Genomic DNA, 25,547 nt, shown 5'->3' with positions numbered 1-25,547 from the left:
GCTGGTGCCAAACTGTTTCCTTGCATCTGTGGGCTGGAAGGAACTTGTGCCCACCTTAATATCTATTATATTATTATCTGTTATATGTGGAACTTCAATAGCCTAAAATCTGGACAGGAACAGGTATCTCTCTGAGGCCGAAATGATCCCAACATAGAACTAGTGGCTAGCTCTATACATTCTGAATTTGTGCCTTAAATGTTATCTTGAGTCTACCCTTTCATTCTGGGAGGTAATTGTAAGTAGGGTTGACCAATGTCTGTGCTGGCCTACAAGCTTGTGTGGGCACAAATAACATTTCCTTGCAAGAGCCCAGGGTGCCCCTTCATCTGAAAGCTGGCCCTGTAGTGCAAAACTGATCACACATGATGTTACACAGAACACCTTCTCAAGCAGGATGATGCAAAACCCTTCAGTTCAGCTCTGTGCTGAATTCCTTCCACACAGAGCATGCCAGTGTCTGGTACACACACAGCACTGAGATGCTTGACTCGTTCTGATGTTTTTACTTGGACAACTGCCATCCAGTTTTGTTGTTGAACAACCCTGTTACTTGAAAAATAGAATTATATTTGAAATGGCTTATTAGCAGGCATTTTTTGCTACTAATTCATTTTAATTCTATTGTACAAGACTAGTGGGCTTTCTTCTCTTCTGTTGAAGTTTCGATGCATGTTCTTTTGAGCTTTTTAGATTACCTGGCACGAATTTGTTTTTAAAATGGTTGTTTTCATTTTAAAATTGACATTCAAGTTAAAGCATGTTAAGCTTTTTCCTGTGCTAATTTGACAGTGCACTTGTAGTATTCCCCAAAAGATTATTTTAACTTGCTAATTTTTGTAGCAGTAGAAAAATATCCTTTACAAGCATCTTGAAGTCTTTAATCCTCATTGTGCAGTCCTTTTTTGTGGAGAAAATGCTTGCCTATGAGGATAGTCCAAATGGCACTGTCCATTAGGACTATTTCATAGAATTAAGGCCACAAATGCTGGTTTAAGCCTAGAAATAATGCTGTTCATAGCTTGAAATTTAAGCATGCCATTTAGGAACTGGCAAACAAAAAGAAAAAATAAAAGAGTCAAAGAGCAAGTGGCAAACCAAAAAAACCTTCAAAATCCTAATGAGCAAGTCATTCCAAAACCCCAAACTAGTCACTTTCTCTAACTTGGCTGGTTGGCCTAGAAGTGATCCTAAAAGGACAGACAGGTTATGGCTGGCCAGCCATTGGTTAAGATGAACAATCTTGATCTGTTTGAAGCAAGCTGAGTAAATATAACCTATGCATCACGTTATGGCTTCAGAAAGATACAGTTGGAATACTGTTAAGAAACAAGTAAGTTCAATTTTTTAGATGTTGCATGACTGACTTGGCTCAAAGACTAGAAATGGTAGTTGCAGATATCTACCAGAGTAATTGGATTGTTATTTGTAACAGTGCAAGGCACTATGCTAGTAAACTCACAGTTGCAGATTAATCACATGTAATACAGGCTTTGAGCATGCAAGTTGTTAATAGCCTCTTTAGTTAATTTTGTTAATTAGCTGATTTTGGGTAGTACATGAGCATGCTGCTCTGAACCCTTATACAATGAGAATAATGCCTTCTTTTGCACTCACTGTGCTTATTGTGGGCAACCCAAGAAGCTCCATCTGCAAACCCTGTCTAGAACCTGCTTGTGTGGGGTTGGGGGAGAGACAAAGCGTTTTGCGCTGCATGAGTTGTCTTGCTGTTGGAGTAATTGCATTCGTGTTGTATAAGGGGATCTACCTGTGCAATTTAACTTGGTTCTTTTACTATATTTTTCTTCTCTTTATTCCTTTTTGTTTTTTCAATTTCTGTTTTTAAACTGCACCCAAGATGCCTTTGCAGCTTCTCCTGGGGAAGCCCCTGCAGCAGCTGAAGGGGCAGCAGCACCAGCTACCCCAACCCCTGTAGCAGCAGCTCTTGATGCATGTTCAGGAAATGGTGGGTTTTATGTTATTAGATAGTCTCTTGTTTTGCTGGTTTTTGGTTTGTTTGTTTTTTTTGGTTTAAACTACATGGCAGTGTGTTTTTCTGAAAATTTCATACTGTTTGCAATTGGTAAAAACAAACCTTAGACTGAAGAGCATGCTTAACAAATTTGCCTATTTCCAAGTCCCAGTGACTTTGTATTTATTTGGTAGTGCTAATGAACAGTTCTGTCAGTGCTGAGTTTTAGCAGTAGCCTGGATAGTCCTTTGTCATATTTGGTTTTTTGGCCTCGTCAAAGAACCTTTGAAACTTCTCTCCTCTAGTAACTAGGCTGCTCAGCCTTTTAGACAGTCTTTATTTTAGAAAAACTTAAGTAACATGTCTGGATAAGTAAGCTAGATGTTAGAGCAGCCTCCTCTGTGTGCGTGCGTGTATTTGCAGTATGTGCATTGCCTGTAGTTGCTTTGTTCTTGACTTCCTCCCTCACTGATCCTAAGTATGCATACACATATATTTCCCCTCTCCTTTTTACAAGACCCCTTTGCCCCATCCGAAGGTAGTGCAGAGGCTGCTCCTGAGCTGGACCTCTTTGCTATGAAGCCAACAGAGACTGCTGTTCCTGTAGTTACCCCTACAACTAGTGCAGCCACTCCAGTTCCTGCAACAACTCCTTCTCCAGCTGCTGCTGTTGCTGCTGCTGCTACTGCTACTACAGCTACTGCCACTACCACCACTACTGCCACCACTTCTGCTACCGCCACCACCTCCGCTCCTCCTGCTCTAGATATATTTGGTGGTAATTTTGTTTTTAACTCTTTGATTCTGGTGGATTGATCTGTCAGGAGTACCAAATGAACGATTCGTTGTTGCATGCGTGTTGTGTGCTAGGCTTTCAAAGCAGAGAGCCTGTTAATTTCAAATATGATGTGCAAAATTGGAAACTTCTGTTTTCAGTCCTGCCTTTCAAAAATGAGTTAAAGATGTGTTGTGTTCTTGGCCTTAGATTTATTTGAGTCTGCTCCTGATGCACCTGCAGCACCTAAACCTGATGCTACTCCTAGCATAGATCTCTTTGGTACAGGTAAAGAGAGAATTCTTCTGATACTCTGCTGCTTTGAGCCTGTGTAATGGTGTAAACTTGATTTGAGTGATACTTACTTCTTGTTCTTTCTTTCCTTCCTGGAAGATACATTTTCATCTCCACAACCTGGAGCTTCTCCTGTGCCTGAGAGTTCTCTCACTGGTGATCTCTTATCTGGTGAGTGCTTGTTTTCACAGGCCATTCCACAGACTTCCTGGGTTTGGATTTTTTTTCCAAAAGTTTAAAAAAAAAAAATCAACTTACTGCCAATTTACATCTTTAAACTGAAGTATCAAGACACATTAAGTTTTGGGTTTGCTGCTTTGGTCTCAAGATGTGCACTTGCTGAAGATGCAAATGATGAAGTGGCTGACACTGAAGTTCAGTAAGTAAGTGATATGGTTGTTGGGAGAGCAAATCCTCCTCTAAGCATAAGAAAATGCTAAATAAACAATGTTTTCTTTAAAGTACTGTGGTTTTTCAGTTGCTGTGTGAGAAATGTAACACTTTCTGTTTGCAGTTCTGGAGACTATTACCCGAATTTACCAAACCTCTGGTACTAACTGTTGGAGCCCATGTGGCTTTGAAATATTTAGCTATCACTGTTGCCTTGCTGATACTAAATATGATTTATCCTATGCTTACTGCAGTGGATGCATTTGCAGCCCCCTCTCCTCTACCCGCTGCCTCTCCAGCAAAGGTGGATTCTTCAGGTGTGATTGACCTATTTGGTGGTGGGTATTTTTGTTTCCTCACCACTTCAGAGTTGAATCACTTCATTTCGATTACCTTTGCGCTTTGCTAAAGCTGCGAGTTTTCCCTTCTCAACTTTTCTGTGTGGCCTTAGGGCTGAGTCTGGCACGTCTGGTTCTTAAACTTGCACCATAACGAACTGCAAATAAGCTGTCTGGTTTTCCTGTTGTCAAGACACTTGCCATTCTGTCCCCAGTCAGTGCATGTGTGGCTCTTCCTCAGATGTCCAGTGAAATTCTGCTCTGTCCTTTTTCTTCTTTGTTAATCTCCATGGTCATGCCGTTTCCTCTCAGTTCCGTTTCTCAAAGCAGCTGAACTTTTGTCTCAAACTGGGTATATCTGAATCATGGGTTTTGACAAGGTGGAAATTCGGATGGACACAACCAACTCTAGGCATGTTGAAGACCAGAAGTGGTGCTTAGAAGCAGTGAATTCCAAACATTCCTCTAAGAAGATTTCATGTGAGCTAGTGGCTTCTGGCTGCAATGACTCCAAACTTTCAGCCAGTGCACTAATCTCCAAAGTCCTGTTGTCCTGAATGCTGTGATTTGTATCTGAGAAGAGGTCCAAATAAAGAAGAGATTTCTTTCAGGTGCTGGTTTGTTGTACATCCCTTTTTCCACCTGAACTTTGCATCCATGGTACTGCTCTGCAATAAGGATGGCCAAGCAGTTTAATTTTCTTCTTCTGATGTATGAAGTGACTTTCTTTTGTCATCTTTTGATAAATGATGAATTGATGTATTTAATATTGAATGTCTCACATTTTCTCGATGCTTTCTGGAATTCCCTTTAGATGCTTTTGGAAGTAGTGCTTCTGAACCCCAGCCCACTACCCAGGCTGCTTCTAGTTCCTCAGCTTCTGCAGACCTACTTGCTGGTAATAAAGAACTTCTAAAAACTTCTTACTTTAGAGCAATACTAAGAAATGGTGTTTGAAATCTTTTATGTTCTTTGGGTGTAGATAGTGAAATAAAATACTTATGCACAAGATTTCTTAGTACTTCAGATATTTTAATTAAAACTAGAGTGACTTATAATGGAGGCAGTATACTGAAGTACAAGCTAACTTCCTAGATTATCTTCTTTCCATGTTCTTTGTTTTCCTACCTCCCACACAGCCTTATTTTTCTGTTCTGTTCACTGAGTATGAGTGTCTCCATGAAGTTTATTTGGCAGTCTGTAGCAGTACTAAAGTTAAGCAAGATTTCAGGCTATGCTTCTTGTTCCTTACTGCTAATTAAACTTTGAGTTCATTCAATTTGGTTTTCTTTAATTTGGTTGAGCACTTAAATGTTAGTAGCTTGAATGACTGACTTGGTAGCAGTCTTGCATTTAGCCAAGGTGAGTGGGTTGATGTGAGGATGGTTTTCTGAGCACAAGGACAGAGAAGTGACAGAGACCCTCTCCTTACACTGGGTCAGATGAGGTCTCTCACCACTGTCACACCCTATATCAGAGTTTGGATAACTGTATTATTATAGTCTGCAACCTACAGATAAGCAGCTTCAGCTGAGTTCTTTGTGTACTACTCTCCAAAATTCGTGCTATACCATGTATTGTAGTGGCTGAGCTAAACAGCTGTGACTCCTCCCCATCCCAATTTGAAGTTTGTAAAGAGCAAAATCCCAACACATGCACTTCTGGTTTGAAGACTTGTCTTAAATTCTCCCATGTTTCTGAAAGGGGAATTTGTGTCATGATTTAAATAATTGCTACCCCAGCCAAAACCAGCACAATTTTGTAGAATTGATGTGTAGGTTATCACTACATTTTCAAGTATCTTCTCAAAGTGTGGACATTGTCTAGTTGTGCTACAGGAATGAAGGAAGTTGTCTAGATAATAATAAGGCATACATCCATTCTCAATCAGCAAGCCAGATTCTTAAATTGGGACATAATGTGTAAATGCATGCTAAATCTTTAGGACAGACTGCTTCAGATTTTAGGGTGGAAGACTACTTTTTTTTTCATATTTCTTTGATAGATTTTTGTAGTAGTTTATAGATGGCTTAAGGCCATAGATCAAATTTTAACTAATAGATTCTGGAACATGAAAAATCTTTTGCAGTTACATGTGCTATCAAGAGACTGGGTGCAACAAGGTTGTTGGACAGAATTCTAATTCCGCTTATGCAAACATTACAGTACAAAATATTTTATGTCATTATCCATAGCTAACCTTAAATGCAAGTAGGAATTGTGCTCCAGATGGCTTAAAACTTCAGCAATGTGCACTCTGAATCTGATGAGTTGCAATAAATCAAAACCTAAATTATAAAAGGGATGTTCTAAGTCTAAATACTCAAGCAGACCTGAAACAGTTGGGATGAATTGATGATTTTTTAAAATTTATTTTATTTATGTTTTGAATATACATTCCAAAGGGCTCCAAGTAGATTTGATTTTATTTTTTTGGCAGACAGAGGGAGTCTATAAACATTGCAGCATATTGCTAAGCATTTGTTCACTCTAGATAATGGCAGATGTATAGCCTGCAGTGTAATCCAGTTTTAAATTTAAGAGTGTCTGGAGTTCATATCATGGCTGAAGGCATGTCCTTCATGGTTTATGAGTGTTTGGTTGTACTAAGTGTTTATATGCATAATGTTATGAGTATGCTTACTGTTCATAATTGCTTTATGTGTTCTGCTGTCAGATGAGTTCCTGCCCCTTCTTGGCTTGCTTAGGAATTTTGGAAGAAATGTTTTCCTACTCTAAGCCTTTCAGCAGACAAAACCAGAGCTTTGCTGATAAATAAAACAGTCTAGCCATTTTCCCTTCTAGATCTTTCTATCCAATTAAACTATGTGCTTCTATTTCCTAGTATGTATACAAAGAACATGTTCTTATATGAAATCTTAGTTGACTGTGTAAAAGCAACCTCCAAATCAGGCAGTTGGGAGTGTCCACACAACACATCTAACTCAGTTGGTGCTGTTTCTGCAGCCTTTCCTGGGGTCTTGCGCAATTTCTTGACAGCTAGGAAATTGATTCATTAAAGAATTTTATGGCTTCTGGGCCTGGTATTCCTCTTTAACTGTGTAAGGTGAAAAGCCATCAGATTAAGACCAGTCATCATACAAGTCATCACCAGAAGCTGGGGAGTCCTCTGTTCTGTAGCTGGAAAAATAGACACTTTCTGGACTTTGCAGAAGCTTACAGAACTTTCTAAACAGAACCTTATTAATGGATATTGGCTCATAACTTTCTGCCAGGTTCCTTGTTCTCCCTCAGGAAGTGGAAAGACAGGCTCTTTAGGTGGCTCCTGTGCTTTAGGAATCGCTGCAGTGAACTGCCTTTGTCATCCCTGGATTTGGTCAGCCTGCTTCTGGTCTGGTTCTGTGGAGATCTGTGCTTTTGTGCAGATATTTTAAAGCACTGAGCTTTGCCTTGGGCAGGTGGGCAGGTGATGATCTAGTGTTTTAGCTGGGATCTGCTGCAGACCCCCTCCTCAAGAAGAGGCTCATAGAGGAAGCCTCTTTTAGGCAGCCTGAGAAAGCATCACTGATACAAGCTTTGGCACTAGGGCAGCTGGAACCACCATAGCACGTGCTGGAAGGGAGATGGGGAATGCAGCTGGGCATGGGTAGTGTGGAATGCATTGGAGAATCCCTTAATGTGGAGCATACCAGAGTGAGTTCAGGGGAGAGCCACAGAGAGGGTGACTTGTGCTTGTGACATATGCAGAGAGACTGACCTAGGCTCATTCAGCCTTAAAAAGATGCTTATAGATGTCAAAACTCACAGGAGCATGCAGAGGAGGTTCTTCTTGGAGGTGCACAAAGACAGTAAAAAAAGGAAATGTGTGTGGGAAACTCATTAAATACTGTAATGGTCTGATATGACAACAGGCCACCCAGAGAGTCAGTAAGAGCTCCTCTTGAAGGTGCTAAGGCAAATGTGTGGGCAACTTGATTTGGTTAGACTGACTTTAAACAAGATGTGTGGCTGGCTGACTTCCAGAGATCCCTTCCAAGCTACATTATTCCATGACAAACTCATGTCTAGAACAGACTGTGAAGAGATGAGGGCAGATCTCTGATGCCAGTGCGTTCTTCCATATTCAGGGTTAGCTACTGTGAGCATGAGACTTGCTGTGGGCTAGGATTTGGGTTATGAGGGCCTCTTGGTTCCATTATACTGAAGTAAGCCTAATAAACATAGGGAAACTCGCATAGGCTGCTGAAATGTTCTTTATTTTAAAATGGCCTAGTAAGAATTGTCTTTGTCTTTCCACCCTTTATAGACTGAGGAGTTGGTAAACAGTCTAACAAGGCTGGCTCTAACGTCCTCACCTCTCTTATGTGTTTTTTAAAGGCTTTGGAGGTTCCTTTATTGCTCCCTCTCCATCACCATCCCCAGTCACTCCAGCTCAAACTGGATTACTACAGCCCAACTTTGATGCAGCTTTTGGGACAGCAGCTCCAACAGCTGGCAGTTCATTTGATGCATCAGGTGAGCTACAGGGTTTCTTCCTGTGAATTTTCTAATACATTTTGTGTTGTAGATGAGTTAATGACACCATATTTAGGCTCTGAGTACAAGCAATATCAGTGACCTCCTTTTTCTTTCTTACTGGAAGAAACTCAGGGTGGTGATAAGGCTGGTGTGTGCCCAAGAGCTCTCTGAACTCATTTTTTATTCTGCCATGTCAGTAAAAGACAAACTAGTGTATACGTCATCCTTGCATGTGCTTGATAGCATGAATCAGGAATTACACAAACAAGGAAAACTCTACTCTGTAAATCAAGTGTAGAGGCAAGTCCTGTTGCCACAGCTTCTGATGGTGCTCAGGAGCCTGCATGGCACACACAAGGGTACACACAACAGAAACTGCCCTAGAGTTCTTTGCCTGACTATAAGCTTAAACTTTTATCACTGCTATCATTTTGTTTGCATCTCTTCCATTCTATATTTTTCATGCTGGGTCCTTGCTACAAACTTAAAATTGGTGAGTTCTACAACCGTACAAGAAAAAACGATGGAAATAATACTGCTGCTTGGTTATTTGGTTGCTTGCCAGTGCACATGCTACCCCTCCCTGTTGACTTAACATTAGCATGTACCTCAAATACAGATCAGAAGATAGAACTCAGGCATGTACCAAGAGATGTACCAAGCAGTTTGACTTCAAGGGATCTAAAAAAATGAACTTCTGAGTTAGATGACTGGACTAAGGAGAATAGCACTGTCTGTGTGGATGGTTCTGGTTCCTTCTGATCTCATAAGATGTTAGTGGGTTTTCCCGATTCCCTGCTGCTTGCAAGTGAATAGTAACATCTTGAGACTGCCAATCCTGTTGCTGTGAGATGTCAAGGTATAAGACTGCCTTTGCCACAGTAATTCTGACTGGTGTTTGCAGCACGATGTTCATTTTAAAAACCTTTAAATGAATATCTCCTGACAAATGTGTGTGCATCTGACATCTCTGTAAGGATGGTTGTAAGAAAAACAGTGTCATGTGGAAGTGCTGTATCTATGTAGATTCAATGCTCCAATTAAATCCCTTTTTTAGGCATGTCTTCTCATGTTAGTTTTCATTGGTATAGTTTTTTGAGGATTACTGTACATTCAGTGTCTGGTAAAATGACATGCATGCCCTTGTTGGCATTACTTTCAATGTCAAATGGTGTTTGGGTAAGATCTGTGGTGTGGTCGTCTGTGCTGTGTTCGTTGAGCAACAGCAGAGTGGCAGGCAGTGCATTTTTGATCACAGCTGCTGTTCTAACTCACTTTCCTTTCACTTCCAGTGTTTGATGGCTTAGGTGATCTTCTTATGCCAACTATGGTTCCTTCTGGTCAGCCTGTAGCACCTGCAGCTACAGCAACAGTCCCTGCTGCAGCAGCAAGCAAAGGCCTCGGCAGCGATCTTGATTCGTCTCTCGCAAACTTAGTCGGCAGTAAGTACAAATTTTAGTTTTGAGTGGTGTGGCATGCATGCTGCTTTTCCATGGAGCAAATGGAAAATGTCCATTTTAGCTTGCTTCAGTATCCTCCTGTTCTGCTGTGGAAACTGGGGAAGCTATCAGCAGGAATAAGGCTTGGTTCAGATAGCTGACTCACTTAGTCTGGGTTTATCCTTCTTGGAGCCCAGGATCTGAGTCAAATACTGGCATTTGTTTGGTGGGTGTGATTTGTAATGTCTGATCATCCCAGCTACATTTCAGAGGCCCATCAGACTCTTAATGGATGTGCCCCTCTGTAATAGATGGAAAGGTGAAAATTGTCCAAAGTGTCTGATGGCAGTTTAAGCAGCAAAGCTGGTGGAAACAAATAGCTGACTTCATGTTAAATGAGACAAAGAGTAGCAGTGGGGTGATGAGTGCCCTCGAGAAGGCAGGGGCAGAGAACTTACAAATATGTTCTTAAAATGCTGAACTTAAATATGTACTTTCCTGTAGTAGGAAAAAGGGCTAGACCCTTTGTAATTAGAGATCAGTAGCTGCAATCCCTCCAAAAAACCTATCAGAAGCCCACCTAGGCTGAGGTGTAATCCTGCTGAAGTTGTATAAAATTAATACTCCCTTAGTATATGTAAACACACCACTGCAAAGGTATAACTGATCTTATGGTGCAGACATGGCTATTAGGTGTGGAGGAAAATACTGTGCTTGGAAGTCAGCAAGAGTCTTAATCCCTTGAAATGTCTTCTGCAAATCACCTGCTATATCCAAATTTGGAGGAGAAAATCAAACAGCAGTTTATGAATTACAGGAGTTATAATGGTCCGGCTAGAAGAGAACTCTTTAAAATTTATCTTAAGACTTCTTCCAAAGGGTAATTAAAGAAACTATTTGGAGTTCCCATGTGTGAACAAGCAGATAAAGCAGGGGAAAACTTATAGGCAATGTCCACATTTAGTGTATGTAGAATACAGCTTTTTTTTTCTGAATGTGTGATGAGGAACAGAAACTAGTGTTACCATTTGTGGTAAATAGTTCGGTGCTCTCAAATAACTTGGCATTTTGTGGGCCTAAATATAGTTACTTTTATTTGCTGTTGAAGCAAAAATTACTTTCTCAAGTGCAAGACAACTGCAGGGTTTCTCAGATGTTTGTCCTGAAGAATAGGTAGATGTGGCCAGTCCTCTGATGCTGTCTAAATGAAGACAGCCAAAACTTTTTTGCTCTTGGTAGGCCCCAGTGCAATGAAATGTAAGCTGTTGCTTTGACAGGCTCCAATTTTCTAAATGTGTGGTTTCTTTTTTATTTCCTTTTTTCCTTACAATTTTCAGATCTTGGAATTTCTGGTTCTACTTCTAAAAAGTAAGTTCAACTTTGCTTAAAGATAAAAGGAAGATTTCTACTCTGGTGTAAAGCACTACATCTATTTCAGTGTTTATTAAGTAGCAGTGAATTGGTTATATGCTCTGACCTCCCACTCCAGAGAAATTCTGAAGAAAGTATTCTATTCTGTGCAGGTTCACTGAATAATTAAGGTACTCAGTGTTCGTGATATAGCTTATAAAACCGCTGTCTTGAATCTGAGTGTTAGAAATATTTTTTCCTGTAAATTACTGCTTTCATGTTGGATAGCTGATTTCCAAACAGCTTATAATGAACAAATAGTCCAGATAATATATATTTTTATAGCTCCCCTCAGTAATCTATGCTAATATGAAATAGTTGTGTTATATTTTTACAGATGCTGGATGTACTTATTGTGTAGGCATTGAAATACTTCCAGAATAGAAGAGAGGTTCATTCCATGCAGTGATAACTTTTTTTTTGCAAAAGGAAATACTTACAGCATTGTGTTTATGTTTTTATCTTCCTAATCTAACTGCTTGCTTGAGCCTTCCTCTGTATGCAAGACTTCAAAATGTTTTGTGTCTCTGTGGAGATGACAGGAGCGATGTGCACAAACTTATCATGAGGTTTAGCCTCAAAATGCAGCTTCCTTCAATCTACTTTGTTCAAATGGTGTATTTTATTCTGGTAGGGCAGTCTGTAACAAAACCTGTTTTTTCGACAGCCCTTTTATTCTATGAATGATTTGTTTCTCTTGTATCTATCAACTTTTTGCAGAACTGAATGCTTTCCTTCTTCAGCTGTCTGAGCAAGATTTCCAGCACTGAAATGGCCTTTCAAAGACATCTAGCAGGCAGCTCTCCTGCCTGGCCCCAGTAGAATAGGCAGTAGCAGTCCCTCTTCCTACTTTGCAAGGGTATATGTGATATGTTACCTTCAGTCAATACTAAGTAAAACTTCTCTTTAATTCTCACCACAAAGGCCATAACCATGTAACTGACTTCAGCTTAGAGTGTTCTGGTGTCTACTGCTAACAACCCTTGAAACTGAGTGTCACTAAAAGTAAATCTTTCTGTTAATAACTGCATACACCATAAGCTAATGTAGCTGCACGTCTAATGCTAATGTATGCTGTAACTGCTTTTCATTTTCACTGTGGAAGTGTGCAAATAATAGCCTGCCTCTCTCCCTCTCTGTTAGGGGAGACCTGCAGTGGAATGCTGGAGAGAAAAAGTTAACAGGAGGAGCCAACTGGCAGCCAAAAGTAGCACCTGCAACATGGGCAACTGGTGGTGTCCCAGGTGGTCCTTTGGTAGGTGGTTAATCCATAGACAGCACTGGTTTTGGGCTTCCAATATTTGATGAGGCTGTGCAAGCATACCTGTAGGGACTGCTCCACTTACTGAGGCTAAACAGTTTGTGTAAATTATGTGAGTATTTCAAGTCACATTTTTAAGAACCCATTTACAGTGGGTATAAATAAACCATTGAGTAGTAAATGAAAAATACACTAGCTTGTGTATCAAGGTATTGCTCTACCTGTACATTTAATACCTGTGGGCATTTCCAAGTGTGTGATTAGCCATGTAGATCTGGCCAGGATCAGGCCCAGGTCAAGTGCCCAAAATAAAACACTATTGATCCAAAGCTGATGTACTATAAGGAGAGAAAGTACCTAAGTTTTCCTCGAGTTTTACTGGATGAAGTAGATCAAAAGACTATACAGTATTCATACTGATCAAGTACCTGATGTTAGATCAGGAGTGGGTAGCTTATTTAGCAGAGTAAAACAGTTGGAAAAGGTAAGATTACCCTGTAAAAAGTATCAGAAGGCACTAATTTTGAGAGAAGAGGGTCAAATTGAGCTAAAAATCTAAACTTGGAACAAGAGCAACTTGATAATGAGTGAGCTACAAAAGTATTCTGAAGAGGAATAATATCTCATCAACCTCATCAAATGTCTCACAAGGCTTAAAACAGCCTCCATTTGAACAAGGTTGGGTTGGCAAAGGAAAGAAGAACTCTGAATGGGGACCATGACCAGTTCAGTTCCTTGCTGCCAAAGCCAGGTGTTGACATGACTCTGAGCACATTCCATAATGTTATGGAAGACACAAGAATTCTCTGTACTTCACTTAATGTGTTAGTTGTAACACCAACTTTTTTTCTTGATAGAAAGGCTGGGCAATACTGTACAGTGTAAGTGAATTCTTTTTGACCTCTTACTGCACTTACTAAACATGAAGATACTAACAGCACTCACCTGCACTGCAGTTACTACTGCTGGCTTAAAACTAGCTAGAAGCTTCTAACACGGCTCCTCTTGGGCTGTCTGTCCAAGAGACAATTCTCAGCCAGTGGGATGATTACGGCAGTAGTGATTAACCATTTCTGTGCTGTAAGCTTGAAAATGATCTCTTTACTGCTTTACTTTGATGTGAACTACCTGATGATGACTTGTACTGCCTGAAATTTCGAGCTTCTGCAGCATCAGTCTGAACTTGTAATGATTTTACCATCTGAGAAGTAATTGGTCTTTCTGGGAAGCTGGGTAGTTTTGGTAGCATTTCATGAAACATTTGTGTTGTATATATTTCTTCAGAATCATGCACTTAGGTGCTTTTTGAAAGCAAAGAAACCTGGGTCTGCAGGCAAAATAAATATGAACGAAAAAAATGAAGCTTTTATTCGTGTCACTATTGAACCACTTAAGTTTTGGTCACTTCTTCCCTTTCTTGTGAACTTTCAATTCCAGGATTAAAATCAGCAGAATTACATCAAACCCCATCCCCTCAAGTGACCTTGTGCTTAGAGGCAGGAGCAGATTCAGTTTGTATGGCCATTTTCTTGGCATCTGCCTGACTGGCTGTTGAGCTACAGTGTGTTCCTGTAAAAGTGATCCAACTGCATCTGATATCATTAACCTGTGTGGTTTAGTGTCTTGCTTTACATACCTGACTGTCCAGATATTGGTTTTAGTTTGGAGACTCTGCTAGCACAGTACAATTTTTAACTGAAATGCTCCCCTGAAACTTTCAGACTAGAATAGAGTTCATAAATTCTTAGCCAGAAAATGTAGTAGTTTGGATAAATAAGTCTGGGACAGGTTATCTTGACTTGTCTCCAGCTTCTTAAGAAACTGGCATGTTTTAGTCTGGAGGCAAGGATCAACCAAGGCACTAAAATGCAGCATTCTCAGAAGTGGACTGGACAGTGCCAGCATATCTCCAGAGACACACTCTCCTTTGAACTGTAAGTGTGCTAGCTGCTCTCCAAGTGCTGTGGGATGTTACTGACTCGAGGTGGGTGGTAAGGATGTGGAGGCACAGACACGACCACACAGCTCCTGTAACAGCCCCAGAAATGGTGTCAGTGTGCTTAGGCCATACAAGAGCAGTAATGAAATCCTACTGCCCTTTTTTCGTCCCTTCCTTGAGTACTTTCTGCCTCTCCTCAGAGCTGTTGATAATTTGGATTGTATATATCTGTGAAAAGGAAAGGTTTAGATGCCTTCAAGGCTATAAGGAGACACTGCATGGGAGTTACACAGAAGGCAGCCAAAAGGGATGATGTGTAGGCTGTGCTAAATAAGTGAGGTGGGGTGGCCTCTTTAAAGGTGCTCTTGTGCTGTATATCCAGTCAGACTACTAAACTAACAGTTCTCCCTGAATTGTAGTGGAAGATAACTTTTGTTTTTGCCTTTTATTATTTGAATGAAAATCATAGCAAGACAAACTAAACTGTCCTTAGTAATGGTTCTGATTGTGGTTTAAGTGTGTGAACATATGCTTTAACTTCAATGAATCTTGGTGCATAATTATTTTTTCTTCACTGTAAACTAATTATAGCAGCTATTTCCTTTAGCTTTATAGTCTGCTTAAGCTTTTACTAAAATATACTGCTACAGTAAGTGTCATAGTGTGTTACCTGTTATGAAATTGGGGTGCTTTCTTACACTATAAGGAGAAGGAAACTGTGTTTTCTTGGGCCTGTTTTGAGTTGTAGTCAGTAAATGGGCTCTGTTCATGAAGAGAATGGAGTGTGTCACCATTGCTTTCTCATGAAGGAAGAAGCTGAGCATAAGGACTCATTCAGCTCTCTCATTCCTTGAAGCATTGTGGTTTTGAGGCTGCATATGTGCTGCATAACAGTCCTACTTTCCAGAGCAGCTTTGAGAATGCTGGAGACTCTGTGTGATTTCCAGATGGTTGCTGTTAGGTTTTTGTGCTTTTTTGCCCTTTTTTTTTATTTTTTAGGCGGGAGCTGTGCCTCCAGCGAGTGCTGTTCCTGCAGCAGGAGGTACTCCGCCTGTGCCGCAGCCAGGAGCAGCCTTTGGGATGGTGAGTGTCCCCTGCTCCCCCGCTGTCCCTCCCTCGCCCAGCCCCTGCTGACTCGGTGTTGGTTTGCAGCCCCCGGCAGGTGCAGGGGTGCCCATGATGCCGCAGCAGCCGGTGATGTACGGGCAGCCCATGATGAGGCCCCCGTTTGGAGCCGCCGCCGGCCCTGGCGTACAGGTGAGCATCGCTCTGCCGCAGCGCTCCGTGCTCCCCGTGCCCCTGGAGAGCAGCTCGTGTGTGTGTGCGTTAGCTCAGCCCAGCCCGGCGCTGCGCCGAGGATCAGCTGCCTGCCTTGCAGCAAGTCACATGAACCGCCTGGAAGGCTTTTGCAGTTGCCTTGTGTGAGACCAGTGGAACGGGTTTGAAAAGTCTCCTACAGATAACTGCATCCAAGATGTGGTTTTGGAGGATATTTGAATAAAGCTGCAAGTGGAACTCTCAGGCACTGCTATTCTGTTCACAGCCTACCAAAATTTACTAGAGCTACACTCAGCAGGTGATGCAGCATAAGCTGTAACACCTGTCCCAGACTATTACTTCAAATAGAGTTTGGTTTGTAATAATACTGAAAAGAAAAAACCTTTCCATAGTCGATGCAGGAAATTATTTAGCTGTAGTATTTTTCTTTTTGTGAGTCAGAAGTCCATCTTGCCTTTCAAGTAAGGAGGGAGATGGAAGTTGATGCTGCAGCTGTAAAATCTCATTGGTAACCCTGGAAACCAGGCTGCCCTTGTTTTGCAAATACTAAGCAATCAACATATAGCAAACCACCATTTTTATGTAGGGAACTACATTCCCAATGAAGCTTGTCAAGGTTTTCTATGTAAAAATAGAAAAAACAGAACTTGAAACTGCTGTAAGTAAGAATATAGTTAGTCTTGCTTTTCCTCCCACTTTAAACTATCTCTGTGCTTACCAAGAATACCATGATGGGAAACAGAATTTTTTTTCTGAAAAAGGGGTCATCAAGGTGCCAGGGCTACATACAAAATACCTCTTGTGCCCTGAGCTGAGGTAGGAGTGGGGAGGAGTAAGGACAGAGTGGGAGAATCATTTGACCACCATGATCAGAAGTTTTGCATGGAAATTCAAAACTGATGTTTTCTATTGAATGACCATTTTTATACCTGCCAAACGAGGAACCCAGTATGATCTAGTCATATTTCCAGTTTGTTTTGGACTCTTATTTACATTACCAATGTCAAATAATTTGTACTTAACTGCCAGTAACAGGGAATTTCAGTACCCTGAAGGGTGCACTCTGCTTGCTCTGAACCTTGGTTTTTAACATCTAACAATTGTCTCTTCTGTCTGGGTTGAAGGTTCTAACGCCTCCCTGTTTTACAGGGAGGGAGAGATCTCAAGCTATGCTAATTAGAATCTGCAGTATTTATAGCCCTAGCCACTAAACCTGCCAAACATCGTTAACCCTGTAGTGAGGATGGAATCCAAGCAATGCTTGAGCAAAACGGCTGGACTTGCAGACAAATGAGAACTTTTTATGCTTGCAGTGTGCTTGTGTGAGAACTGCCTGTGTCTATCTAACGCTTGTGTATTCTTGTCTGCTTTGTTTTTCTCCTGCCTTCCTGGCTGGCGTCTGTCAGCTTTCTCCAAGCCCAACTCCTGCTACTCAGAGCCCCAAGAAACCTCCAACAAAGGACCCATTAGCGGATCTTAACATCAAGGATTTCTTGTAAACGATAAGGTATTCTGTGGCTGCCTGCTCCAGCATGTCACTCTCCGGTACATGTCTGGCACACAGATGATGCTTAGGTTGAATGTGACAGATAAAATCGCAGCTGCAGAGCTAGAAACATGCACTGTATGGAAAACCAAATTCTCTGTCCACACTCTTAACTTTAGCCTGAAATCTTGACTCACAGATAAACTTTTTCTGACGGTTGCTTTTGGCAAAAAAAAAAAAAGTATCTTCAATGCATAATTTCCATTTTTTCCTTGTTTCCATTCAGTCTGAGCATTCACGTTTAGGTATTTTCTTGAAGTTATTACTGAAACACACAGAATGATAGCAATGTACAAATACTACTGAGGGGCAGATGGTGTGGAAGAGGCTTTTTCCACTCTTGTGGGTTTTGCAACAGATTTGGTATCATAGGTGTGAAGGTGTCAAAAGGGGAAAAACTTACATATTCTTGTCACCAAGGGAAGTTGTTTGCAGCTCTTCACTGCTGCCAGCTAATGTCCTATCCTGCCATACAATTTTTCAAGGCTTTTCTGAATGGTAAGGCTCTGAGGTCCTGAGCAGTAATGGGGAGGAACAGAGTAAATGCAAAGAAAAATGGAAGAGAAGCAAAAAACAGTACTGCATAATGGAATGAAATAAAGGCCAAAACATTATTCTGATGGTTCTGGAGGGCCAGGTAGGAATATAAAATCGAATTAAGGCTTAAGCCAATTAAAAAATAATAATGTAGAAATAAGGTATGCATTTTCTAATTAAGTCTAGAAAAATGTGTCTAGAATAAGGTGAGGAGAGGACAATCATTACATAACTTTAAAGCCTTCTTCATGAGTCACTTCTCTCCCTTCCTAGAGCTTAATTCTAAAATTTGTTCTGAGCCCACTCTGCACTGGAGCTGGCAGCAGTGATTCTGCCTTGGCAGGCATCTCCCAGTTCCACTTCACCCTTCTCCAAATTCCAGCCCCAGAGAGGTGTACCTGGCCCTTGGCAGAGACAGCCAGGCGTGGAGATGCACCACTGCTGGGACTCATGCTCTCAGCTTGTATTTATAATAGGGAGATCCATAACTGGCTGTGGGAAGACTTCTGCTTCTGATGGTAAACCCTTTGAGATGTGGAGAGATGAGCAGATTTCATGCTCTTTGTAGAACATGCTTCACTAACTCATTATATCAGTTTTCATCTAATGCTTTTCTGTATTCACAGCTGCGTTTTTTCTGACTGGATGCTAAAAACTGAGTTTGGAGACTACAAATGGACGCTCAGAGTTTGTCAGTGAGCCACCAGTACCAAACCCAGTGCTTACTCAGACTTTCTCTTCCTCCTGAAACGTGTAGCACAGCTGTGAAAGTGAACATTAGGAATGTGTACTACCTTAGCTGTTATCCCTACTCTCTCGAAATTTGTGTACTTGGGTTATTTGTGTTTTACAATTTAAACAATGGATGTATGTTTCTGATGCCTTCTAGTGCTTTTCTGAACCTATCCCACAGGGGCAGATTATGCAGCTGTTGTTTGGTGAGCCATTTGGAGCAATGTCTGTGGTTTTTGAAGGTTTCAATGTATATAACTTTTTGAGGACACCCAAAGTTTCCCTAGGACTCAATTTCTCCTATATCTGTTAAAAAACATAGTGTGATAATATCAGATATTAAAGAAAATAATTACAAAATTGTGCAAAATACCTTTTTTTTCCAGTCACAGGAATCTCAATTGTCGTGAAAAAAATGTTTTATTTTTGTGGCACTGTATATGTTAAAATAATTTAAAGTAATATAAAGGAAAACTTCCATAAAAAATACTTTTTCAATGATTTACCAAGAATGAAAAAACCATATCTGAAAGAATACCATATTTATTGCTGTTTTTAATTTTAAATCTATTTTAATTCTTTAAGTTTTTGCATTTATAATTGGCATATTTATCAGTTCTTGCTAAACCTACTGAAAATAAGTAAAGGGTCAGTTTCTCTCCACGTAGTTGGGAAAAACCCTAGTTGTGCTGGCAGTAAGGGATTTCAAATACGAGAGCACTTTTTTGGTATATCTGTAGTCAAAACATTGCAAGTGATGTTACTCATCTCTGTTCAGTTCTTCTGTACATCTCTTAATTTAGTGCTTACCTGTGTATGCCTTAGGATAGTGTTTTCTCATTGCCCCGAATGCGCTGTGAGTAGCTTTTGTACTATTGGTGATTAGATTTAATTCTGATCCGGAGATCCATGCCCTTTACTGTACATACTGTGTTCCTTTGATTTTTATTTGTTCTCATACTGTTTCTGCTGATGGCTTGGTGTAAGATCTTGACTCTTCAATGAGGTCACTGTTGATCAGTGTTACAAGTGGCTTGGCAGTTCTCTGTAAAAGCATATTGGGTTGGAAAGATATTCACCTAAAGTCTTTCAAATGAACTATTTAATCAATGTATGGTACCATTAAAAGTGGTTGTATCTGAATTTGCTGTGGGGATAACATACACTGTAATGGGAAAGTTCTATAAAAAGTTAATTTCAAAATGGCTTTTCTTTGTATTTCAGTTTAAAAAAAATCCCAAACAAAAAAAAAACCCAAAAACAAAAAACCCCAGTGCATGTGTGCCCTCTGAGATGCAATAAACACCTTGATCAAAGTAAATATCTTGTTGCCAGTTTCATACTCATTAAGATGTTGAGCACAATAATATTGTCTGAGAGGGGAAAAATGTGTTCAGGTCCTGACACTGACTGATGAGTCTGCTGCTTATGGGAATGATTTTTATAGAATCATAGAATGATTTAGATTGGAAAAGACATCTAAGATCATAGAGTCCAACTCTTGACCTAACACTGCCACCCCCACTGCCCATCCATGTCCCTAAGTGCCACATTCACAGCTTTCTGCCCTTGTTGTGCCAGTTTTGTAACCAATTAAATACCAAGGGTGTGCTAGAGGATTTTTTTAATAGTTTCTTTTATGTATCTGAATAGACCCCATCAGTGATTTCATCTCTTTACCATTCCCAGCTGTTTTCAGCTGTGCCCAGCGTATGGCAGCCATGGGTAGGAGCAGCCCCCCGAGCCTCCTGGGCTCAGAGACTGCCCAGGACCACAAAGGCCTTCCTTGGAAGGGTTTTGGGTGGGGGACAGGGCTGCACTTGGGGCAGCCCAGAAACCTCTTGTCACGGTGCCATCACCTGGCACTGCAGGATTTGCAATGCCCCAGGGCAGGACAAAGGGGGCATCAGTTTTATATCTCACCCTTATGATGAGCTCTCAGTTGCATCCCAGATTTCTGGATTAAAAATGGGTAATTCTCAGCAAATTGCTGTGTTTCCTCACTATTTGAGCATGAGGACCTGGACAGGGTCAGTAACTGCACCCCCAGAAAGGCTCACCATGGTTTTTCCTACCCTGCCTGCGTGCTGTGTCTTGCCAAATGCAGAGAATGCTTGACTTCTTACCACTGTGTTTTGCATGTCTTCTCAAGGACAGCATTTTCAGAGGAGAATCATAACCAAACAAGTAAATATATTTAGATCAGCTCATTAGTGTCTTACTGAAATTGAGATGATGAGCTGCTACTCACTGAATTGCAAATGAATGTTTACAACATCCCATGTTTCAAGGGGCCAGACCTCGGGGTGAGGGTTTTCTCCTTGCCAGGTACATGCTCCTACCAGAGAATAATTGGCTTTCTGCATTAGCTTCATCCATGCCCACACCCCTTGTCCTGATTTTGATTAGTTTTCTGTAGATGTCATGGCCAACAGCTCTGTATGTGTGTGTGATTTGTTATCGTGTGAGTAAATAGAAGTCTGGACAAAAAGGAAGCTTGGGGGAAAAGCATGCGCAAGTTTGTTCACTCTGGGAAGTAAAACCAGTGTATTTCCCCAGGTGCTGACTAAGGCTAAACAAGTGACTTGCTCTCCCTAGCACAAAGGAATTATAAAATCTGGCTTGCAAGGCAACCACGTGGTTGTCTCCTGGCCTGCAGACAAGAATATGTTCTTGTTATCATCTGAGTTTCCTCATCCAGGCACGAACGTGTCTGTGTCCTGCTATGACTAACCACTTTTCAATACAAGCTGTAGGGAAGAGTGGGTGGAAAGGAGTGCTCCCATCTGCAGAAAGAAGAAACTGTCTCCTTCCCCTGCATTTTTCATGAGAGGAGGACAGATTTCAGACAGCTGATATGTCCCTTATCCAAGTTCTTATTGACCTGTGTGCTGACTTCTTGAAAAGCTGGCACCTCTGGCCACATGTGGCTTTTGTAGCTCCTCCTTAAGCTGTGAGTGCCTTAAGGAGTGGTAAACACCTGGAGAACCTGAATTCAGCTTATTGCAGAGGTTTGAAAAAAATCCAACTCATTCTGGAGAATGGACTTTTTTTTTTTTTTTTTTTTAATGTTTGGAGTTAGCATTGCCTCCTACTCCACTCCTTTGTTCATTTGTTCATTAATTTTAATTGTCTTTATTTGAAAATTTTAGCTGTAAATATACTCTAGCTTGAGTTGATGGCTTCTGGATTGATGCTGGTGTTTCCACGGATGAAAGCTTGGATGGTGAGAACTAAACCTCCAAGTTGTCTTCTAAGATCCTGGGGGCCACCTTAGCCTTTCACGCTGGTTGCACAGTCAGCCTGCTACCTGAACTTCCATTCTTAAGATTTAGTAAGGCAGCTGCAAAGGCTAGTGACTTGCCCTAAAAACAAGCAGGAAAGTCAAGAGCAAAAGCTGTTCTGGGCTGGGGGTAAAAGAGAGGGAAAGGAAGATTTGCTCCCGATTTGCTTTGATATTAGGGGGTACTACTTGCTGGGGGCAGACAGCACCTGGCTCATGAAATGTCTGGTGGCCATGGCTGACATTGTTTTGTCTTTGTGACACGAACATCTGCTCCTGCCCCTCCTTCCCCATCTCTCATCCCAGAATAAGAGCTGCATGCTCAGATAACCTCCTCTGCATGGGGAAGGAAAAACATCCCAATAATTCTTAATGCCTTGAAACTTGTTTTGGTAGGAGTAGTGTCAGTAACATAAAGATAATACACTGAGTTAGTGATTCAGACCTTCCAGGACCTGAAATATATCAGAAATTTTATTAAAATAGAAAATCTTTTTTCCATGTGTTATATACTGCTAGCGCTGTGAGCAGTGTGGGAAGTGGCAGACACTGGAGTGGTAATGAAGGGCTGAAATAAGAATTTCAGAGATGGGACTACAGAAGGAGAGAGGCTATACATACTTAAAAGCAGACAGCACTGCTGTTTTTTCTGCTCCAGATCTTGGATTCTAAAGCTTCACCACCTCTTCCCTTAATTAAACTCTGCAAGTGATATGGGCAGCAGAATTCCAATGCTTGCTTCATTGCCCAAGACATGCAATTAGAGCTGTAAGAATAGCCTTTGAGGCTTAGCAAAGGCAGTAGACCAGAAACAGAAACAAGTGAAGAAAAGTGCTATCCACTGCAAGGACTAAAGAGAGCAAACCTGTAGTCTGATGGTGTTGGAGAACCTGGAAGGGTTGGTGAATGCCCACTCTGCACTGTAAAGCACCTGCATTAAAATGCTCATGGTGGAAACGTGGCCAAGTTTGAGCCATATTTTCATAATATAGTTTATTATGATGGAAGAGTGTGGCAGCAGCTCTCTGGCCACAGAGAGAAACAGACAGCTTTCCCAGGCATCATTCTGGGAAAGGCTGTGAGAAGATCAGAGAAAAGAATGAGAAACAATTCTTAACTTGCTGCACCTGGTATTGGGAACATGTGGAATGTGTTATGGAGATTTGTTTACCAAAGGTGGTTTGGTTTCTTAATTAGCCAATGGTGATGGTGTTTTGATTGGAGGACCAGTTAGGTCCACCTGTAGCAAACTAGGGTATAAAAGTATGGGTTTCTTAATGAAAATGATCAGCCTTCTGTAAATGTCTTGAGAGTCTATGTCAATTATTACCCAGTTGTGGCCCATTGCAACGACAGAAGAGATTTCTCCATTTACCTCAATATAATAAAATTATAAAGTAATCATCCTTTTTAAGAGGTCCTGCAGGTCCTGCCAGAGCACTGTCCCACTCTGTTGGAAGCAGAGATTTCCTACCACCAAGTGCACCCATGGGGGCACATCCTGCGCAATCTGAGCCCATCTTTCAGAGTTAAAGTGGTAGCTGGAGACAGGTAAGTTGTTTTCCAGGAAAGTACAGGGACTGGTGGGATCTGGTGACGTAGGGCAGGATCCTCCCCTGCCCTCCCAAGAACATCCCCTTGCCATGGTCCTTGTCTGTGCTTTTGCCTTTCCAAGTCTGGAGAGAGGCTGTGTGGGAGAGGGACAGTATTGCCCTGAGGAGGGGAAGGAGAAGATGGATGCATCAGGGAACGGTCTGGGGGATGAATGGTGTGTTCTCGCTCTCGGGGCTGCAGGCTGTCTCTAAGGAAGGGGGTGGGCACTGAAATATTGTGGGTATGGAGGGATCCCGGGGAGGGGGCAGCTCTGTGCCCTCGGCCTTGTAAGCTGCTGCGGGCCTGCAGTGTGGGTGCTAAATGTCAGCAAATAGATTTTGTATGCAAGAACAATACATGGCTCCAAGCTTTGAAAGGCAACTTTCATACTCTGAGTGTGTCAGCATATAAATAAAAAGGGTTTTTTAAAATGTTACTGAGATGCAAGCGTAGGACAGGTTAAATTCTGAAGTTAATTTTAAGATTATGCCTTATGTGTCTACAATGTGTCTGTAATTACACCCTGCCAGTCTGAGTTGATCAGTCAAGGGGGTTTTTAGTGATTCTTCCTTTCTATAGTAATCCCACGCTTTCTCCAGCCAACTAAAAGAGAAGGATTGAACTTGTTTTGAAAAGCATCAAGACAGAAAATAGATACATTCTCTTTGAAACATGGAAAACCTAAGTTTTTAACAAAGGAAGAAGGGGAAGGGGGGCAATAGTAACACTGAGATCAGCATACTGCATAAATAAGATTGTTTTACTTTACAAATTCTGGCTTAGGTAATAGAGCGTCTTTGAATCTGCCTTTGCACAAAAGTTCACAGCCACTTTGAGATTTTGGTTTGGGATCTGTTTCTGTGGACATGCCTTTGGGAGATGGAGCACGTCTTCCTCTTTGTGCTTGAGAAGAGAGGTTTCCAGCAGTGCATGGAAATCCCCACTTCCCAGCTCACCTCCATCCCATCGTGACAGCACCTTTCTATCATCCCTGCTGCTCGGGGGTGAGCAGACACACTGAGCTTTCCCAGCTCTGTGTTTTGTGGCACGTGAGCCCTCCTGATTTTGAATATAACAATTTATAAATTTATTTATTTATTTATATAAATATACAAATAAGTATAGATACTTAAATACGTTTCAGATTGCAGGTAGCTGGTGACTCTTCCTTGCTGCCTGGGTCCCAGGTATTGCAGATCTCTTTGTGAAAGTTTGCGCTGTTGTGCCTGAATTATTTTACCATCACTCTCATTTCAGAAATGGTCTTGATGGCAATCCAGCTGCTTGCCTCTTTTAGTTTACTTCAAGGTTTGAGTGGTAGAATTTGCCTAAAGAACCTCTGGCTCCAAGGCAAATTGTACTGAAATGTGCTTCTCTCTCAAAACGTTTGACTGCCTGTGACCCCTGCAGGACGGCTGAAATGTTTTATTCTCTAAGGCACGGTCGAGGCCCAGGCAGGGAGAGAGGCAAGGCAGCATTCAACACACTCAACCTATTTCTGAATTGACACAAAAGGTCCATCAATTCCACTTGTACACACATCACCCAGCAGTGCATCTGGGCTCGTGCATGGACAGTTTTTAAGCATTATTCCTAAACTTACGTGAAATTATGTGAAGCTACTTATTTGGATAATTTTTTTTCTCTTTTGAACTTTATATTTTAAAATCTAAAACATGCAGATGAAAACACCTTGTTACCATAGTCCTTGTACAGACAAGAGAGTTGATTCCCATTGATTAACAGAGACCATACAAAAAAATACTGTTTTTTTTCAAAATAACATACGAAGATTACATAGTGACAGTAAACAGATTTTTCTATTTAAATGCTCAGCTATTTTTTAGGATTGTAAGTAGCAATTGCAAAACTAATGTGTGTGTGTGTATAATTCTCTAACACTCTGCACGCTCTTTAGTCTGACATACCAAGAAAACCTATTTCTCGTGAGCAACTCTTTACCCATGTTGCTGGAGGACAGGTAATACTTGTGTCCATGTACACTTAAGCCTACCTGGTTTCTCCAGGATTTTCAGTTATCTCAAAAAAGTGCATCTTGTGGCTCCCAAGGGAGTTGTTTTCTGTTCTAAAACATAACTTGACAGATTACATTCTTGATGATTACTAAGAGGCAATATTATGTCTTGATAGATATGTCTTGCACATATACATTCAGTGAAGAAAAATGTAATTTTTAGAAGGGTTACACTGTTCTGTCCACCCAAATTATAGTACTTTCTGTCTAGGATTGATTTCCCTGCAATTTTAGAATCCTGGAAAT

At 41.1% G+C, this 25,547-nt stretch overlaps 1 protein-coding gene across 13 annotated transcripts in view; it reads left to right on the top strand.

Annotated features, from left to right (window-relative positions):
* Nucleotides 1-19,711, top strand: part of SNAP91 (synaptosome associated protein 91) — a 62,446-nt gene extending 42,735 nt beyond the window's left edge. Inside the window, exons 16-30 of one of the 13 annotated variants that reach the window (XM_063150580.1) lie at nucleotides 1,859-1,966; nucleotides 2,511-2,750; nucleotides 2,958-3,035; nucleotides 3,141-3,212; nucleotides 3,686-3,769; nucleotides 4,584-4,667; nucleotides 8,108-8,245; nucleotides 9,541-9,690; nucleotides 11,025-11,055; nucleotides 12,241-12,352; nucleotides 13,216-13,239; nucleotides 15,297-15,380; nucleotides 15,450-15,554; nucleotides 16,982-17,082; nucleotides 18,285-19,711. In XM_063150580.1, coding sequence (XP_063006650.1) covers nucleotides 1,859-1,966; nucleotides 2,511-2,750; nucleotides 2,958-3,035; nucleotides 3,141-3,212; nucleotides 3,686-3,769; nucleotides 4,584-4,667; nucleotides 8,108-8,245; nucleotides 9,541-9,690; nucleotides 11,025-11,055; nucleotides 12,241-12,352; nucleotides 13,216-13,239; nucleotides 15,297-15,380; nucleotides 15,450-15,554; nucleotides 16,982-17,074 — 1,403 coding nt within the window. In that variant the 3' untranslated portion in view covers nucleotides 17,075-17,082; nucleotides 18,285-19,711. Of the gene's footprint in view, nucleotides 1-1,858; nucleotides 1,967-2,489; nucleotides 2,751-2,957; nucleotides 3,036-3,140; nucleotides 3,213-3,685; nucleotides 3,770-4,583; nucleotides 4,668-8,107; nucleotides 8,246-9,540; nucleotides 9,691-11,024; nucleotides 11,056-12,240; nucleotides 12,353-13,215; nucleotides 13,240-15,296; nucleotides 15,381-15,449; nucleotides 15,555-16,981; nucleotides 17,083-18,284 lie in introns of all 13 variants that reach the window. The other 12 variants (XM_063150579.1, XM_063150577.1, XM_063150588.1 and 9 more) reach the window with 12 other exon arrangements.
* Nucleotides 19,712-25,547: the final 5,836 nt, after the last annotated feature.

Source organism: Melospiza melodia, chromosome 3 (assembly GCF_035770615.1).
Source record: "Melospiza melodia melodia isolate bMelMel2 chromosome 3, bMelMel2.pri, whole genome shotgun sequence".
Classification (NCBI taxonomy): Eukaryota; Metazoa; Chordata; class Aves; order Passeriformes; family Passerellidae; genus Melospiza; species Melospiza melodia.
This window is presented reverse-complemented; position numbering and strand designations above follow the sequence as displayed.